This window comes from Thunnus thynnus, chromosome 6 (assembly GCF_963924715.1).
Source record: "Thunnus thynnus chromosome 6, fThuThy2.1, whole genome shotgun sequence".
Classification (NCBI taxonomy): domain Eukaryota; kingdom Metazoa; phylum Chordata; class Actinopteri; order Scombriformes; family Scombridae; genus Thunnus; species Thunnus thynnus.
In genome coordinates, this window is record NC_089522.1 from 32069975 (window position 1) to 32086432 (window position 16458).

The 16458-nt window shown below is 41.4% G+C and overlaps 1 protein-coding gene across 2 annotated transcripts in view; it reads left to right on the plus strand.

Moving 5' to 3' along the window:
• fgd1 (FYVE, RhoGEF and PH domain containing 1) overlaps positions 1-16458 on the plus strand; it is a 46483-nt gene that overhangs the window by 2510 nt on the left and 27515 nt on the right. Inside the window, exon 1 of one of the 2 annotated variants that reach the window (XM_067593427.1) lies at positions 13055-13385. The exons of the other annotated variant lie outside the window; for it this stretch is intronic. Within the exon in view, the coding sequence (XP_067449528.1) occupies positions 13328-13385 (58 nt within the window). The 5' untranslated portion in view covers positions 13055-13327. Of the gene's footprint in view, positions 1-13054; positions 13386-16458 lie in introns of those variants that run through there. 2 annotated transcript variants of the gene reach the window in all.

The following is a 16458-nucleotide window of genomic DNA, read 5'->3' on the forward strand; positions in this document are numbered from 1 at the left end:
AATATTTGTAGTTATTGAAGAATGAAAGAAATCTTTTTACAAATTAGGGTTTTGCAGAATTATATTTGTCTGTTGATAAAGTTGCAGAACTCAGCAGTTTCTCTCCTGTTTCCTCGCCTCCTCTGTACAGTCATGAAGTCAAACTTTTTGGGATAAACAGAATTAAATGCTCAAACCGAAACATTTTCAGTTCACTCAAACAAGTCTTTGTTTCAATTTGAGCCACACAAAGCAAATCTGTGTCTTGTTTTCTTCCTCTCGGGTCTTTTTCTTGACTTTGTTTGCTCTAAAATGAGTCCGAATACCAGTCTTGACGTCTCGTTGGCTGCTTTAAAGGACGGGTTCGCAAATTTTGAAAGTGTTTCTTAAAACAACAGTCAGATAGAAAATAAAATGTGTTTTCAATGTAAGTGATGGAGGCCAAAATCCACAGTGTGTCCACACAGTCATTTAAAAGTCTGTGTGAAGCTTCTATTCAGCTTCAGCAGTCTGAGTTAGTCATATCAAGTGGATATCTGACACATTTACAGTCTTTTTAGCATCAAATTCCCTCTTTGTGTTTCCTCGGACAGTGTTTCCCTGTTGAGCTGCAGGTGGAAGTATAGTAACAAAAAGAGGGACTTTGGCACTAAAAAGACTGTAACGTTGAAAGATATCTACTTGATTTGACTCATTTGGATGCTGAAGCTTCATATTAGCTTCAGATAAACTTTTAAATACATTTTTTGCACAGAAGGAGGACTGTGGATTTTGTCCTCCATCACTTCCATTGTAAGGTCATTATGAAGGGATCTTCTAATGGTCAGTATGAACAGGAGGAATGATTACAGCAAGAAAAACAGGTTTAATGTTCATTTGGGCTCCTGACTGTTGGTTTAAGACACACTTGAAACTCTGTGAACTCGTCCTTTAACTTACTGAACTTCATCATCAAAACTCAAGTATTTCAACCAAAAGTGGAGAGAAAACAGTGATGCTGTTTAGTTTGATCTGATTTGATTGACAGTCTGAGTTCAGATCTGAAAAGAAGCTGCTGTTATTCAATGTGTGTGTGTGTGTGTGTGTGTGTGTGTGTGTGTGTGTGTGTGTGTGTGTGTGTGTGTGTGTGTGTGTGTGTGTGTGTGTGCGTGTGTGTGTGTGCGTGTGCGTGTGTGTGTGTTCAAGGTGGCTGAAAGTCAGAGACGGTTCATTACATTAAACTGAATCTAATTACATCTGCAGCAGCTCTTTGTCTCCCAAAGTTTCATCCAAATGTTAAACCGAATTTCTAGAAAATACTTCAAAGAAAATGTTGTGAATGTTTGCTTCCATCCGCTGCCCGCTGTTCGACAGGTCACATGATGTTCAGCATCAATGAGTGAGAAGAACATGTGATGCTGTTTTCAGAATAATCCAATAACATGAACATGTGTGTGTGTGTGTGATGCCGTCAGTTCAGATGTTTAGTGAAAAGTTCAGATGATGTAACAAAGACGTCAGACAGTTGTGTTGTGAGGTGGGATGACGTCTCTTTATGATTCTTACGGTTTCTGATGGACACGAATGGGCTGCAACTAACGATTATTATCATTATCGATTAATCTGTCGATTATTTTCTATTGATTAATTAGTTTCCCAAACCCCAAGAGGACGTCCTCAGATGTCTTGTTTTGTCCACAACCCAAAAGATATTCAGTTTACTGTCATACAGGATCAAAGAAACTAAAAATATTCACATTTAAGAAGCTAGAATCAGAGAATTTGGACAGTTTTTCTTAAAAAATGACTCAGAACAATTAATCGATTTATCAAAACAAGTTGGCGATTAATTCAATAGTCGGCAACTAATTGATTGATCGACTAGACATGAAACTCTCCTGGTTGAATTAGCAGAACAAAAGATGAACAACTGTGTTAGAAAATATCTTAAATGTGAATATTTTCTGGTTTCTTTAGTCTTTAGTACATTTGGAGACGTCATCTTGGACTTTGGGAAAGTTTTCCGATATTTTATGGACCAAACAACTGATCGATTAATCCAGAAAATAATTGACAGATTATTTGATAATGAAAATAATTAATTGCAGCTCTACAACCAACGCTTGTGAATCACCTTGTAACTCCGGTTTCGAACGTCGCTGTAGAAATAAAGTTCATTCTGACTTCTGCCTATTTTTCTTCTTCTTTCTTTCCTCTTTCTCAAACTACATTCCTTCCTGTGAATAATCGCTCCGTCTCATGTTTATTTTCATTGAAGTGAACAATAAATTCAGGAAGAGGCCGATGTGAGGAAACTTTAATGCCGTGAATGTTGATACTGAAACAGATTTGACAGTCTGAGTCAGTGTGTGTGTGTGTGTGTGTGTGTGTGTGTGTGTGTGTGTGTGTGTGTGTGTGTGTGTGTGTGTGTGTGTGTGTGTTTCCCCCCACGCTGCTTCTGTAAATAAAATGTGTTGTTAGTCATAGAGCTTCCTGTTGCAGCAGTCAGTCACATAAACAGGCAGAAATACGGAGTCTAGTTTTATATAATCAATTGTTTCTCAGTAAATATTTATTAATGATCCAATTAGAATAAAAACAAAGACATCATTAAGTCCAGTTTTGAGGTTCTTGTACTTTACTTGAGTATTTCCATGTGATGCTACTTTCTACTTCCACTCCACTACATTTCAGAGGGAAATATTGTACTTTCTACTCCACTACATTTATTTAACAGCTTTAGTTACTTTTCAGATGAAGATTTGACACAATGGATAATATAACAAGCTTTTAAAAAGCAGTGTGTAGTCGGGGTCACATTTCACATGTCTATGAGTTGTTAACAGCTCCACCAAATAGTGATTTTTCCCTCTAAACTTCTCACATGCTTTCATTTACATAAATGTTCAAATGATCCAATATTTCAGCAAAAATCAAAGATTAGAGAAAAAGTCCAAAAACTGAAAACAGATTTGTGTATCAGAACTTTGTTTTTTCTTCTTTCCTCTCCCATTAATCATCTCACCACCCCTCAGATTTATCTGCTGACCCTTTGGAGGGGCCTGACCCCTAGGTTGGGAACCACTGGACTAAACTAGCTAACTGTATATAAAGTAGTGTAAACTAGCTCCACCTCCAGCAGCTACAACAGTAACATGCTGCTCTAACACTGATGCTTCACTATTAATAATCTAATGATGTCATATATAATAATATATCAGTCAGAGGGACCAAACCACTACTTTTACTGCAATACTTTAACTACATCAAGCTCATAATACTTATGTACTTTTACTGCAATACTTTAACTACATCAAGCTCATAATACTTATGTACTTTTACTGCAATACTTTAACTACATCAAGCTCATAATACTTATGTACTTTTACTGCAATACTTTAACTACATCAAGCTCATAATACTTATGTACTTTTACTGCAATACTTTAACTACATCAAGCTCATAATACTTATGTACTATAATTATTAACATGACATCATCTGAAAACAGAGCAGGTAACCAGTTGCAGTCCAGTCCCTCACCTGGGGCTTCGTCAGTGTTTACTCAGTGCAGATTTACACATTACTTGTTACGTAGTTACGTACTACTAATTCTGAAACACACAGATTTTTCCGGGTATGCAGATAGAAATAAAACAGTCACACCTTTATTCACAAAGGATTGGCAGTTCACTTTATTTGACCTTTTGGTTCCTAAAACTGTTATTTTAGGAACTTATATTACAGCTTGTAATGCTACAGTCACTTCCTGTTTACAGATTACTTAAATGTTTACTACTAAACATTTTGTAAGATTTCATGGTTCATCCTGGTTGAATAAATCACTTTGTTAAGAACTTAAGAGACTAGACACACAAACTGAGTGATGGTTATTATGATCAGCTGGTAAAACTCAGTCCTACAGGTGAGGTTGGATCAGTGTGACAGGATGTGACATCACATCATCTGGTCCCGCTGGGAGGCAAAACAAAAACCAGAAACACTGATGAACTGTTTGTCTATAAAGCGAATAAATCAGACTCACTCAAACAGTCTATAAATAACAAAGGAATCTGTTTTAAAAAAGGAATATCGTGTTTGTACACACGACAAAGCTTCATATGACTGATCCTGTGTGTGTGTGTGTGTGTGTGTGAGTGAGTGTGTGTGTGTGTGTGTGTGTGTGTGTGTGTGTGTGTGTGTGTGTGTGTGTGTGTGTGTGTGTGTATGTACTGCATTAGTCAGTGTGTGAGTGTTCAGCTTAATATTTAGCCATCGTGAGAGGAAACCACAGACAACGTGGCAGACGGACACAGAAGAGACAGAGAGGGTCAGTTTGTCTTTCTGACAGATTTTCTATAAAAGAGTGAAAACGGAGGACTGACAGAAGAGAAGAAGAGCAGCTGCTCTGTCTGTTAACTGTAATGTTCCTGCTCTGTACATCGTGCTTTTGGTGTGAAAGTGCAATAACAGATGACAGTCAACTTTACTTTATATCCACAAATTCTTTCTTAGCTTCTTTCTTAGTTAGTAAATGTGGAGGCTTTGATTCCAGGTTGTTTCCTCTGTGAGCGAAACACAAAATACATTATGGATCGTTATTGTCATAGTAGGAAAAAGAACTGATCTCATGTCTGTGTGTTCAGAGCAGAGCTGGGCTCAGGATGTGGTTAGCCTAGCTTAGCATAAAGACTGGAAGCAGGGGGAAACAGCTAGCACGACATCCGCTAGCATCTCAGCTAGCTAAAGCTCAATAATGAACACTTATCTCACTTGTTCAATCTTTACACAAACAGAAATGTAACAACAGTGACTGGAACTATTTCTCGTTGAACAGTCGGGGACCAGCGACTGGAACTATTTCTTGTTGAAGGACAGACAGAGAAGTGACTGGAACTGTTTCTTGTTGAACAGTCAGAGAAATGACTGGAACTGTTTCTTGTTGAAGGACAGACAGAGAAATGACTGGAACTGTTTCTTGTTGAACAGTTGGACCAGCGACTTGAACTACTTCTTGTTGAACAGTCAGAGAAATTACTGGAACTATTTCTTGTTGAACAGTCGGACCAGCGACTGGAACTATTTCTTGTTGAACAGTCGGTGCAGTGACTGAAACTATTTCTTGTTGAACAGTCAGAGAAATGACTGGAACTGTTTCTTGTTGAACAGTTGGCGCAGTGACTGGGTGGCTAGAACTATTTCTTGTTGAACAGTCGGTGCAGTGACTTGAACTACTTCTTGTTGAACAGTCGGCACAGCAACTGGAACTATTTTTTGTTGAACAGTCGGCGCAGTGACTGGATCTGTTTCTTGTTGAACAGTTGGCGCAGTGACTGGGTGGCTAGAACTATTTCTTGTTGAACAGTCGGACCAGCAGCTGGAACTATTTCTTGTTGAACAGTCAGAGAAGTGACTGGAACTGTTTCTTTTTGAACAGTTGGTGCAGAAACTGGAACTATTTCTTGTTGAACAGTCGGTGCAGTGACTTGAACTACTTCTTGTTGAACAGTCAGCACAGCAACTGGAACTATTTTTTGTTGAACAGTTGGCGCAGTGACTGGGTGGCTAGAACTATTTCTTGTTGAAGGACACACAGAGCAGTGACTGGAACTATTTCTCATTGACAGTCAGGTGGAAGGATACACGTTGTCGAAGGATTTATGAAGAGCTGGTTCTAGACTCCTGAACGTGGAATGCGGTCATTGATAATGTTATTAGTTACAGCCGTGTCGGGTTACAGCAGCTTTTAATAAACAGCGTGTCGATCAGGTGTCAGGTCAAACGCATCAACCACACGAAGCCACATGTGCAAAAAGCTGTATGTGGAAAAACATTTTACACAGGAAACTGAAACTTTTTACACGTAATATCTCACATCTTACATGTTGAGTGAAACCTGTGTGTCTCTATGAAGTGAATTTATATATAGAACGTCTCCCAAACACATTCTGGTAAATTCAGAATATGAGGTCAGCTGATCTCGGTCGGACACCCCCCAACCCTCCCGACCACCCTCCCCCCCTCCCCCCCCCCTTCCCTTCCTCTCCCAGCATGCCGTGCAGCAGGACATGTAGATATGAGGTGATATGAATGAAGAGCTGAAGGTTAAAAATAGACGGCAGATTCAGTTGCTGAACAGGAATGATAAACCTGAGAGTGTGTGTGTCTCTACTGTAGTTGCTACTGTTCCTACTGATTCGACTGTTATTTCTACTATTGTTTCTACTTTTCTGGTGTTTCTATTGTTGTGTCTACTGTTTGTACTGCAGTTGCTACCGTTTCTACTCTTGTTTCTACTGTTTTGTCTTTTTTCTATAATTTCTTCTGTTGTTTCTAGTGTTATTTCTGCTTTTCTAGCATTTCTATTGTTGTGTCTGCTGTTTGTACTGCTGTTGCTACTGTTTCTACTCTTGTTTCTACTGTTTTGTCTTTATCCTACCATCTCTACTGTTGTTTCTGGTGTTTTCTCTACTATTCTAGTATTTCTCTTATGTCTACTGTTTTGTGCTGCTGCTGCTGCGAGTGTTTCTACTCCTTGTTTCTCTACGGTCGTGTCTATTTTTGTACAATTTCTACTTTTGCTCGTAGTGTTATTTCAGCAGTTTCTTCTCTTGTTTCTTCCGTTGTGTATTTTCTCTACCATCTCTACTGTTATTTCTACTGCTCCCTTTGTTTCTATTGTTTCCACTGTTAATTCTTCAGTTGTTTGTACTGGAAGCAGACGCTTTCTGCTGTTTGAAACTGGAGTTGTTCACATTAGTGTGACTACATGTGGACGTCGTTTGATTCCAGTTGGGGATGTTTGTTACGTGTCTCTCTCTCTCTCTCTCTCTCTTCATATCCTGTCTGTCTCTACACTGTCAGCTGTCCAATAAAAGCGATAATCCCCTCCCCACAAAAAATAGAAATAAGTGAGTCTGTCAGCTCCCACATAAATCTGTTAACATCCTCAGTCTCAGTTTAAATCAGACAAACAGCTGAACTCTGTACACACACACACACTCACTCATAGATATCCTGGGGGGACGGACGAGCGAGCCTGTCTCTCTTTAGGTCACTGGGTCGCTCACTGTTGCTCTGGGGGAGGGGTGAATGTGTGCGTGCGTGCATATGTGTGCGTGCGGGAGGGGGGGTCACAGGTCAAAGGTCAGTCTGTGGTATTATCTTCTCCCCTGCCAGATGATAAAAGGGTATGTTTGTTTTTGCATTCACTCAGATATGTCGAAATGTTTGGGTGCATTCATTTTTCAGCCTCATGAGGGAGCGCTGGTTTTCTCCTTCAGAGAGGGGTGGAGTTAAAGTGTTTCTCAGCTCCTGGGGGTGCGATTTGATTCGGTGAACAACAGTCTTGACTCTCCTCAGTAACCGGTGGGTGTTTGTTTTATGTAACACTGACTTACGTGGGTGTGTTTGCTTCAAGCTTAGATATTGACGACCTGGGGGGGGTGCGTTTGTTTTTATCACCCTGGCTGCTCTCTCGGTCTGTCTGTCTGTCTGTCGGTCTATGTGCTCCACAGGATCAACAACTCAATAACAGGGGTGTGTTTGTTTTTGTTCATCATATAGTGACCCAGCTGTGGGGTGGAGTTAGATAAATTTTGCATCTCTGCTGTCCTGTGAACAGGAGCACTTGTTTTATGGCAGAGAACAGCAGGAAGAACATATATATATATATATATATATATATATATATATATATATATTTAAAACAAAGCAAATCCATGACAAAGATCATTTTACATGTAGTTGGATGTCAGTGGATGATGAGCGCTTGTTTTCTGTCTGTGTGCAGCCTCTCTCCACCCATCATACCCACCCTGCAGTGTTTTATTTCCTGCCATCTTCGTGCTTCTGAGAAGTTAGAGAATGTGTTTTTTATATTGAAACAGAAGAAGTGACAGTGGAGTTTATTCTGTTTCTATTCGGGTTTCCTGTTTTTCACATCAGACGCTTGTTTCTGCAAATGTGCAACATGAGTTCATTTCCTCTCCTTCTTATCAACACATTTCACTCATTAGTAGAAACACAGGAGCATGTGAGAGCTCTGAAGGTCACATTTATCTATTATTTGTGAATGACCTTCATCCGTGAAACGTGATGCTACATCATCTGTGATCTGTGTGGTAGAAGAGATTTTTGCAACGGGGGCCGCCTGGTCTGGAAAACAAGCGAACCTGTTTTCCAGTTGGAGTCTGTAGAGGAACAGAGCCTGTCCCAGTATGCACTGGGGTGAGAGATGCATCACCTGGTCATTATCAGCGATCACTTGGGGTTGACCTTTCCTGTTTGTGGGTCTTGACGTGGCTGAAGAGGTCGACAGTAGAAGCACAGACTTTATATCAGTGCGGGTGTAGATGATGCTGCTGTAGGTGGAGTCTGTCCTGTCTGTGTCGCTGCTTGTCTTTTAGCAGCCTGTCAGAGATTCTCTTCATGACATGCAGCTCTTGCAAAGACTCTCATAGTGTTTCTCCGTGGTGGTGGTGGTGGGGGGGGGGGGTTAGTCACACTGAGCTGTGAACGGCTGCCAGCAGTCGAGCGACGCGGGCACGCTGCCAGTGTTTTTCCTCTGCACCCACAGCAAGATGAAGCTGTTTACCTGGACGACATGTTGGAGGCGTGTGGGTCACAGTGAGAGTCTGTCATCTGCAGATCTTCATCATCAACAGCTGATTGCTCTACTGCTCCTCCCTAATCTGCTGACCAAACAGAAAATCTGGTTGATTAGACCTGTTTTATTTATTGAAGTATAGTGATGCTAATAAAACTCCACCAGTGTAGTGACAAACACATTAAATTCCCATGTATCAAAGGGCCAGTAAGGCTGCTTTACATGATGATATTTCAGTACAAAAACTCCAGACTTACTGATATGAACAACACTCTACTAATGTGAGAGGTGACGCCTGCGTTGTGTAACCAAGTCCTTAAACTTGGACACAAAAGGATGTGATGTAACTGACACTGGCGTAAGTGTTCATTACTGAGTTCTTTACCGTATTCATCATCGAAAAATGTTTTATTTTACAATTATTCCGCTGGAGTCTTGATATCACGACTTTAACTGGTTCAGTTTTGTGGTTCTTCGTGTTTTTGGGATTGTTTTGGTGTCGCTGACGTTTTTTGTTCCCACTCTTCATCATGGCCGCTGTTTCATTGCCAATCAAGCACAATGGTCTCGTACTTCCCTCATTCCAGTTGTCCTTTTAATGTGTGTTTTGGTGATTAGCGGGTGGCTGAATGATGACAGCTGAGGTGACGTGTCATTCAAAAGCAGTCCGGGTCATGTTATGGATACATTTTGGTCCCGGTCTGGATTAAATTGTTGTGCTCTCTGAATCCGGACTGGCGTGCTAACTGCTTCACTATCTGAGCATCCTGCTTGTTTGCCAGTGTGGAAAATATTTAATGTGAAGCAGCAGCAGCAGCAGAAAAAGTTGAGTTTTTATCAGCAGTATCTTGACTCAGCTCTGATACAGCTGAAAGTGATCAAACAGTAAAATAAGGCTGATATCTATGAACAGGAACACAGAACTAAACTCCAAACCACAGGAATTCAGGTAGAAGCTACAAACGTTCAGAGATCTGAACAGAGAGACTGTGCACAGCTATCCCCCCGCTGTGAGGCTGTAGTGGAAACGCACATCGAGACACAATGCAACCAAAGTAGACCGACCCATGCAGGCTAATGAAAAAACCCTATAAGGCCTCGTGGTAGCTGACTGGTTAAGACGTAACTGCAACGTCAGTGGTTTGATTTTAGGTGCAGACCTTTGCATGTCATTCCCCTCTGATTCCTGACTCCCTACACTTTCAAATTATGAAATAAAAGGCAAAAATGCAACAACAAAAAAAAGCTTTAAACTGATTCTGAGCTCTGAGGCTCAGACTGTTATATGTTAATAGTTCAGTTTGTAAAGCAGAAGTGTTTTGGTTTCATTATCTGCATCTGGATCTGAGCCTTTGCATTTACGCCTGATAATAAAATGTGTCGTTATTTCGGTTGTGCCTGCTCTATGCTCAGATCTTAATATGTAAATTAACTGGACGAGGCCTAAAGAGAAGCTGTGCCATGAACTCATGTTATTTGTTTCTAAATTCTGTAGCGTATATCCTGTTCTGATATTAAACATGGTCAAAGTTTCAAAACTTGAGGTTAATGTATGTAAAACTGCTGCCTGCAAGTCAAAAGTCAGGGCTTCAACCTGCCCTGAATGCTTCGTTTGTGATGGTTTTTTCTACCTTGCTGATGAGCTGATGTCGGCTCGTTCTACACCCCCATAAACGGCCGTCTGTTGTGTAGCCTTGGTTGCTAAGGTTGTTGCTATGGTTTTTTCGTGTGTTGTTTGTCCGCTTTCATATTTGAGATCAGATTCTGGCTCATTGACATTTTGAGTAAAGAGCAAGAAAAAGTAGTAAAATCCTGCTGCTGTAGTTTGCTTCCTGAAACTGACCAATCAGAACAGAGTGGGCTCATCAGGAGGCGGGGCCTTAAAGAGACAGGAGCTAAAACGGCCTGTTTCAGACAGAGGCTGAACTGAAGGGGCTGCATAACAGGCCAGTATAAGATAAATAAGGAGTTTTTAACTGGAAATCATACAAAGATATTCCAGTAGAGAGAATGGAGACATGATCTGGATCAGGGAGAAACTCGTGATCTGATTGGTTAAGACCACATCTGCAGGTGGTCTGGCTCACATTCTGAATCACAACGTGTCCTGATGCATTTGCAGCTGCTTTAACACGAGTTTCTCCCTCATCCAGACACAGATCACATGTTGATATCAGGTGTAAATGTTAAGCAGGCTTGATGTTCTGGGGTTGAAAGTGAAACGGCTCCACCACTGAAGTACACCCCCCCCTCGCTCAGAGACCACCAGGTCAGAGTATGAACATGAAATAAAGGTTAAAAAATGCCAACAGTCTGGATGTATTTATCCAGTTTTATATGAAAGTATCACAGACGGGAAGATGTGAGCATGAGGACAAGTGAAAACAATATGAGAGTGAGAAGAAAATGTGTGTGTGTGTGTGTGTGTGTGTCTAAGTATCATTGTCCTGTCACGTGTGTGTTAAAGCTCAGCACTTAGCATGGTGTCATTACACCCTATTGTCCCGACACATGTCGTGTGTGTGTGTGTGTGTGTGTGTGTGTGTGTGTGTGTGTGTGTTGCAGCAGATGGTCGGGGCTCTCAGGGGAAACTGGAGGTAAATCTCTGCATTTAGAGGCGAGACAGATTAAATATCATGTTGTTTTAAACAGAGAGGATGAATTTATTTCAGGTGTTTTTCTATCTGTCAAGTTATCAGTCAGTTTATGGTAAATGTGCCTCAGAGGGCTTTACAGTCCTTCAACATCCTCTATCCTTAGACCCTCGATTCAAATAAGGAAAAAAAAAAACTGCAGGACGTGGTTCGGGCTGGTTGGGGTTAGAGAAACATTGTGGTTTAAGTTAAAAATACTTCTCAGTTAAGAGCACAAACACTGAGAACTGACTTTTCAGTAAAGTAGAAGACATCTTGAAATCAACATTATTTACATATTCAGAGATTCTGGATTTTTACATGAAGGAGAACATGTTGGGTGTTTTTTTTACCAAGGTAATTTGACAGTTGAGGACAGGCTATTAAAAGATCCCCTTCATTGTAAGGTCATTATGAAGGGATCTTCTAATGGTCAGTATGAACAGGAGGAATGATTACAACAAGAAAAACATGTTTCACTGTTCATTTGGACTCCTGACTGTTGTTTTGAGACACACTTGGAAAAATTGTGAACCCGTCCTTTAAGGTCAGAGGATCTTCATCGTCATGGTTACAATAATAACCATGTGGTTGAGGTTAGGGGTCAATGGTGGTCAAAGTGAAAAGAAACTGTTGTTGACCGTCGATAGGAAACAGGAAGTGAACAGAGATCTCTCACGTTAAAGTCGGATGTTTTGTTTGTTTGTGTTTGATGCAGAAAAGGATGAATGTCTGGAGGAGAAACCGTCGTCGTAGGCAGCAGTTACTATAGTTTCCTGGTAGCTACTGTAAACAGTGGGGGGAAGGTAACTAAGTACATTTACTCAAGTACACCTTTGAGTATTTCCATGTGATGCTACTTTATTCTTCTACTCCACTACATTTATTTGACAGCTTTAGTTACTTTTCAGATGAAGATTTGACACAATGGATAATATAACAAGCTTTTAAAAAGCAGTGTGTAGTCGGGGTCACATTTCACATGTCTATGAGTTGTTAACAGCTCCACCAAATAGTGATTTTTCCCTCTAAACTTCTCACATGCTTTCATTTACATAAATGTTCAAATGATCCAATATTTCAGCAAAAATCAAAGATTAGAGAAAAAGTCCAAAAACTGAAAACAGATTTGTGTATCAGAACTTTGTTTTTTCTTCTTTCCTCTCCCATTAATCATCTCACGACCCCTCAGATTTATCTGCTGACCCTTTGGAGGGGCCCCGACCCCTAGGTTGGGAACCACTGGACTAAACTAGCTAACTGTATATAAAGTAGTGTAAACTAGCTCCACCTCCAGCAGCTACAACAGTAACATGCTGCTCTAACACTGATGCTTCACTATTAATAATCTAATGATGTCATATATAATAATATATCAGTCAGAGGGACCAAACCACTACTTTTACTGCAATACTTTAACTACATCAAGCTCATAATACTTATGTACTTTTACTGCAATACTTTAACTACATCAAGCTCATAATACTCATGTACTTTTACTGTAGGAGGGTTTTTTATGCAGGACTTTTACTTATAATGTAATGGAGTATTTTTACATCGCTGTATTGGTAATTTTAGTAAATGTATTATAACTACATGTGTCTGGACTGTATTTAGGTTGCAGCATATGTGACCGTATCAGATAATGTGATCGATTGATTTTCTCTGTTTGTCAGTCAGATCGTATTTACACACGTCTGCCTCCTTTTTTTTTCTTAATTTGTTGTCAAGGAAACCAAAATGGAGGAGGAGAGAGAGGAGACACCAACCTCTCTCTCTCTCTCTCTCTCTCTCTCTCTCTCTCTCTCTATCTCTCTCTCTCTCTATCTCTCTATACCGCCGCCCGCCGCTCACACACCGGGCAGCCCTCTGAACCAAACCGAGCGGATCTAACCTACTTATTCCTCCTGAAGCAGCAGCAGCAGCAGCCTGTCGGTCGGTCTGCGGGTCGGGACCGTCAGTCTGTCTGTCTGTCAGCGTGCGTCTGCGGGTCCGAACCGTTCCGGGCCGGTGTGTGTGTGAGAGTGTGTGTGTGTGTGCGTGCGTGCGTGTGTGTGGAGCTGACCCGGTTTCTTCTCCGTGCTGTGGATCGGGAGAGCCGCTCTCTCCCCGCACCAACATTTTCTTTAATGACCGGATTTGTGTTTTGCTGCGCGATGTACATGGACAGAAGCAGCCTGACCAGAGGTGAGCCTCTCTATCTAATGAAACATGCACCTGCACACACACACACACACACACACACACACATATATACACACAGGCTGTATACCTGCTGATAACCACTGCACGAGCACGAGCACACATGCACACGCGCGCACAGCTGCAGCATCATCACATTGCCGCTTCTCGTTTTTTAAAAAATTTGTTTTATGTAGAAAAATAATAACAATCATATCATGATAATATTAATCCTGATGATGGGGGGGGGGTTGGGAATGACATATGCGCGCTCACACTCTCGAGGCTCTCGTGCACGCGCACACACTGACCGACATCTCGCCGCAGTGAATGTAGGCTAGTATGGCTGCATGATACTGCGTCTGCCAGATGTGTTTCTGCTGCTGCTGCTGTTGCTGTTCGGATCTGATTCTTATTAGAATAAAACAGCAGACTGGAATAAACGACGCTACAGACACGTGGCACATTTGGTTTATTATATGCGACTATTAATGATCCGACAGATGTCAGCTGATCAATATCCATCTGTTTTACTCCATCATCACTGACACGAAATCCACAAACATCAGTCAGATTTTGTACAGAGAGGAGCCCAGACTGTGTGTGTGTATGTGTGTGTGCGTGCTTCTGTGTGTGTGTGTGTGTGCGCGCGCGCGCGCGATTTTATCGATTGACTCCTAATCCATTGATTTTGAGCGGGGCAGCTGATTGGAGGCTGACGGGGATGAGCAGCAGGATGGAGGGATGAAGAGGGTGGAGAGGTGTCAATAATTAGATAATTCATGTGTGTTTTCTGTGTGCAGCGTTGGCTTGTAAATGCAGACAGACAGACACACCCCCTCTCTCTCTCTCTATCTCTGTCACACACACACACACACACACACACACACACACACACACAGTGAGCTGAATCTCTGCATGTTAACCCTTAAATCTCATGTTAAACTGAAGGTGAAATCTGCATTCGATCAGCTGAATGTTTCTCGTTCACTGTTGTCATGTCTGTTTACGTTCAGATACGCTGTCGTCTTTCTCATCTGTAATCTGTAGACTCCTGTTCTCCTGTTCTTGCAGGATATCAGAATATAATCAGCCAGACACTAGAACCACCACCAGAACCTCGTCAGTGGCCAACAGAGCCTCCTAAAGGACCATTAGAACCACCCAAAGAACCTGTACAACCTATTTAACACAACTACAACCTCTCTAAGGACATCTAGAACCCACTCCCTGGCCACTAGAACCACCAAATATAGAACCTCCTACCATCTAAAGGACTTCCCCCCCCCAGTCGCCCAACCCAAAACCCAACGTAGAGTGTGTCAGTGAGGTTTTGTTCCACCACATGAGAACGTCACCTGGAGATAATTGTGTGAGGAACCTTCAGTCTGCATGAAGACGTGTGTTAAAGATCTTTATTGTGATTGAACATTTATATTCTGCAGCGGTTGTTTTGACATGCAGGGACTGACTGTGTGTGTGTGTGTGTGTGTGTGTGTGTGTGTGAAGGTTTGCTGCATATTGAACATTTTTCCTGTAATGCAGAGATCCTGTAAATGCAACATAAAGCCTCTGTTCTGTTCTGTTCTGCTCTAGTAGAACCTCTCTCTGCTGCACCAGATGGTTCTGATGTGTTGCCTTTCTGCAACATACGTATGTGTGTGTGTGTGTGTTATAGTCTGTGATGCAGGAAGGTGTGTGTGTGTGTGTGTGTGTGTGTGTGAGAGAGAGAGAGAGCTGTGTAGGTGACAGTGATGCAGCAGGCTGAGTCTGTTAAAGGAACAGTCCAACATTTAGATAAATCCTCCTGTTCTCTGTCTCCTCCAGAGCCGAATGGTTCAGGAACGTGTTCAGCATATCTGAACACAATTATTAGCAAAAAAAAAGACTGAAAGCAGGGTGAAACTGTTAGCCTAGCTACATCAAAAGAGGAAAAAAAAATCCACCTTTCTCAGAGGAAACTGCCCTCCCAAGAAAAACGACACAACATATAGTTATGTTTGAGTGACAGATGACATCTGGCGGCCATAGATGACGTATATATGTGGACAGATTTCCCTTCAGAGGAGGATGGAGGCTTTAACCCCACAGTGGACTTTGCCACAGGAGACCGCTGTCCGTTTCCTGTTTCCAACCGCGAGTCGGGACAGTTTTTTTTAAAAAAGCGTCACTATAATCGTCCCCTAACCTTAACCCCCGTAGTTATTATTGTAACCATGACGACAAAGGTGGCCTAACTTTAAGGAAATATAACTTTATAACCCACCACATGTGTCTCTAACCTTAACAAACCAAACCATGATCTTTAACTAAACCTAACCAGGCCTTAACCACATTATAAAATGATTTCAACAGTGATGTGTAACATTTATAGAAAGCAGACAGACGATGTCGTCCTGCTGATGGAGGCGCCAGATTAGAAAACGCTGCTATGTGCCGTTCTGGAGTCACACGATCAAACCACAAATCTGGTTGTTTAATTTAGAGGATTTGTTGTCTCTGAAGGTTGAATAATGGCAGTATACAGTAGATCTTTGTATTATCTGGGATTCTCTCCAAACACTGTTTCTGTTTCTGTGGTTAAAAACCTGCAGGAACCCGAGACTATCAGCATGTCGTCTTCACCGAGACAAAGACAAACTGATCTGACTGCCTGCTGACCTGCAGATCGACCAGAAGATTCTGTTCAATAGCATTTTATTGAGTTCAAATCCAGTAATGAATCTTATCAAGTTTACCTTCCAACATTTGCAGTAACAGAAGCAGCTGCTCCGTTAGCGCAGGCTGGGAGCTGAGTGTCAGACAGTGGAGAGCAGCGCTGGAGCTGCAGCGTTAGGACTCTAATTATACATGCTTCAATAAAATCAACACAGAATGTGATGAGCTGTATACGTAGCACTCCCCCTGCTCTGAGGATAAATGCATTTTAGCAGTGGCAGTAAATATTTAAAGATTTCCTGGACTAACGTTAGTTACATCATGTAGATCAGGTGTATTATTTTACATAAAACCAGTCAGACTGTTTTGGGGAGATTGGAGTTACAGTTTTTATGTTTATTTGATAAAATACAGGTTGGTT